Genomic DNA, 2,928 nt, shown 5'->3' with positions numbered 1-2,928 from the left:
GGATGCTCTCCATGCCATGATGTTCAGAGTTTAGGTCTCATGGTGTCTCAAGGTGTCAGTGGGCTGAGGGAAAACAGCTTTATTCTGTAGCAATTCAAGAGCTACCGGCTTTTATCGCTTCGCAAAAAAATTAATCAGCACAGAAATTTTTGTCATGGTACCCCCAAGAATTTAAAACTACTTTCACCCCTGGGTAGAAAGTGTGAAACTGAAATAAAATACAACAAAAATACAATTACAACATGTACTTTTTTTGATACAGAAAAATGTAGTGAAAGAACGAAACATAAGTAGATAATAAACAGTATACATGATAATAATGAACAGTATAGACGATACCAGGAAATACGAAGGACGGAGGCAGATGCAGGTGGATTACAGTCAGTCATCAGCACCATGTAAACATCCATCCATTTCCTTCTTCCTTTACTGTCACCGGTCTGGCTATTCACAAAATGACCTGTTGGGGGTGCTAAAGGTACACTTTCAACAACACTAACAGCACAGTTACCATCTACACTGTAAACATTTGAAGGTGGTTTAACTTGAAAGAAAGACTTCTTGTTAATTTAACAAGAAAACTGTTTTGGTTTTAACTCAGAAATTGAGGTTCATGAAGTAGATTTAACAACAAGAGACAAGATGTCTAAGCATTGTTTTGTTTTTTAAGTTCATTAATCATGAATTGTGAAATTTAACTGCTGTAATATAAACCAACTAATTATTTCACAAGAAAAAACTTCCCACACCTCGTTAAAGAGCCACATTTCTCTATTATATTTACTCACAATACCAAGTTACAGTAACTAATTTTACTTTAGAATAATTCTTGTTTCAAATTGCATGAATAAAACTTCTGATCTAATAATGACTTTTATTAAACAGCACAATAAAATTCTGCCCAGAAACATTTAGTCTGAACAGAATATTATCCTCAAGCTTTGAAATAAACATTTACCTTAATAACACATGAAAGTCAGATCGATGTAACTCTTCAATCTGACTCGCGGTGCAACACACGATATGAAAACATGCCGCTAAGCACCCTGGGAAATTATTCCCACTCCTGTCCTTTTCTTCTTTCAGTTTTTTTAAGTGCTAACCTAAAAACTAATTTATTCAGCTCTTGGAGGTTTGACCAAATTAATAAAATGTTAACACAACTTACTACAATAAATTTATCTTTCACACATTTAGGTTCAAAATCTAAAACTCGCTAAATTTATGTGACTTAAGAGTAGAAGATAATCGACACAACTAAATGTTTTACAATGCACACATATAACGTTCGCCAAATTCAAGTAAATCCTGAATTTTGATGATATAAAGTTAAATGTTAATTAATTAAATGTTTTCATTTAACAGGGTTAATGGTGGGACAGTGACGGTGTATCTGGGTCGTCAGAGTCAGCAGGGATCCAACCCAAACGAAGTCTCTCGGACGGCAGCACAGATCATTTCTCATCCCAACTATGATGTTCAATCTTCCAACAACGACATTGCCCTGCTGAGGCTCTCTGCACCAGTCACTTTCACCAGTTACATCTCCCCCGTCTGCCTAGCCGCCGCAGGCAGCATCTTCTCCAGCGGGGTTAACTCCTGGATCACTGGCTGGGGCAACATTGGGAGTGGAGGTGGGGAGTAAACCAACAATACACATGGAAAGGAAGAGATAAACCAGGTTTTTAACACTTAGATGTATTCATTATGTCCTCAGTTCCTCTTCCGTCTCCTCAAAACCTGATGGAGGTGGAGGTGCCAGTTGTGGGGAACACGCAGTGCAAGTCTAGCTATGGGGACAGCGCCATTACTGACAACATGATATGTGCCGGGTTACTAGAGGGAGGGAAGGACTCCTGTCAGGTGATCATCTGTTCACATCAGGTTGTTATTGTCTGCAGATAGTAGTTCTCTTCTCATCTGGGAAAATGTTCTGATCTTCCAGGGGGATTCAGGCGGCCCGATGGTGAGCAAGCAGGGGGACCGCTGGATTCAATCAGGAATTGTAAGTTTTGGAGAAGGATGTGCTCAGCCAAATTTACCAGGAGTCTACACCAGAGTGTCCCAGTATGAGAGCTGGATCAACAGCCTTATCAACACCAACCAGCCAGGCTTCATCACCTTCACGTCCAATGGGATGGACGGTCGTCTCAGCGTTTCCAGTACAACCTCCAACCCTACAATTCATCCACCAACCACAACAACGACTCTGACAACTCCCACCTTCACCCCATTAATAAACATATCTGAAGGTACTGCAAACAAAGAAGACTATTTGATAGTAACACACAATCAGTGTTGCATTGCTGAATATTTTGAATCAATTTCTACATTTGGACCTCAGATCTCGCTCTCTGGATTATCCTGTTTTGTATTTATCTGACAAAGCTCAGAAAAGATTTACCATTCAGGATTTAATCTCATCTTTTCTCAGTTTGTGGTCAACCTTCACTCAACACCAGGATTGTTGGAGGACAGGCAGCTCCTGCAGGCAGCTGGCCCTGGCAGGTCAGTCTGCACCGCTCCTCCAGCCACTTCTGTGGAGGATCTCTGATCAACAACCAGTGGGTGCTGACTGCGGCTCACTGTGTCCCAGGGTAAGAAACAAGACCAGCAAAAATACCTCAGCTGAAAGCCAGATATAACTGATCAGTTGGAAAAGAAGTGGTGAAGCAGGAGCTTCAGATGTTTTTTATTTTTACTCAAAATAAAATTAAGATACACAAAAATACCTCTATTCAATGATTATAAACACACTATCAGCAATAAGGATTTCATAAAAACTGTAATTAAAATAAAGTACCCTATATTCTAAAAGTCATTACTTAATAAAGCAGAAGTTAAAGTTAAAAGGAAATGAAAGCCTTCAAGTTTGACAAATTGTTGCTCCATAACATGAACTCTCACGGTGGAGAAAACTAATATTCT

The 2,928-nt window shown here is 39.4% G+C and overlaps 1 protein-coding gene and 1 long non-coding RNA gene across 2 annotated transcripts in view; one reads left to right on the top strand and one right to left on the bottom strand.

Annotated features, from left to right (window-relative positions):
• Positions 1 to 2,928, top strand: part of LOC106958721 (transmembrane protease serine 9-like) — a 26,777-nt gene that overhangs the window by 7,712 nt on the left and 16,137 nt on the right. The window contains exons 4-7 of the mRNA XM_015050772.1: positions 1,366 to 1,634; positions 1,718 to 1,863; positions 1,946 to 2,252; positions 2,435 to 2,597. Coding sequence (XP_014906258.1) covers positions 1,366 to 1,634; positions 1,718 to 1,863; positions 1,946 to 2,252; positions 2,435 to 2,597 — 885 coding nt within the window. The remainder of the gene's footprint in view (positions 1 to 1,365; positions 1,635 to 1,717; positions 1,864 to 1,945; positions 2,253 to 2,434; positions 2,598 to 2,928) is intronic.
• LOC106958722 (uncharacterized) overlaps positions 1 to 2,928 on the bottom strand; it is a 31,604-nt gene that overhangs the window by 14,830 nt on the left and 13,846 nt on the right. The window lies entirely within an intron of this gene.

Source organism: Poecilia latipinna, unplaced genomic scaffold (genome assembly GCF_001443285.1).
Source record: "Poecilia latipinna isolate Pla-1442-1.1 unplaced genomic scaffold, P_latipinna-1.0 Scaffold1009, whole genome shotgun sequence".
In the NCBI taxonomy this organism is placed as follows: domain Eukaryota; kingdom Metazoa; phylum Chordata; class Actinopteri; order Cyprinodontiformes; family Poeciliidae; genus Poecilia; species Poecilia latipinna.
Note: the sequence above shows the minus strand (reverse complement) of the source record. Positions and strands in the feature narration are given on the sequence as shown.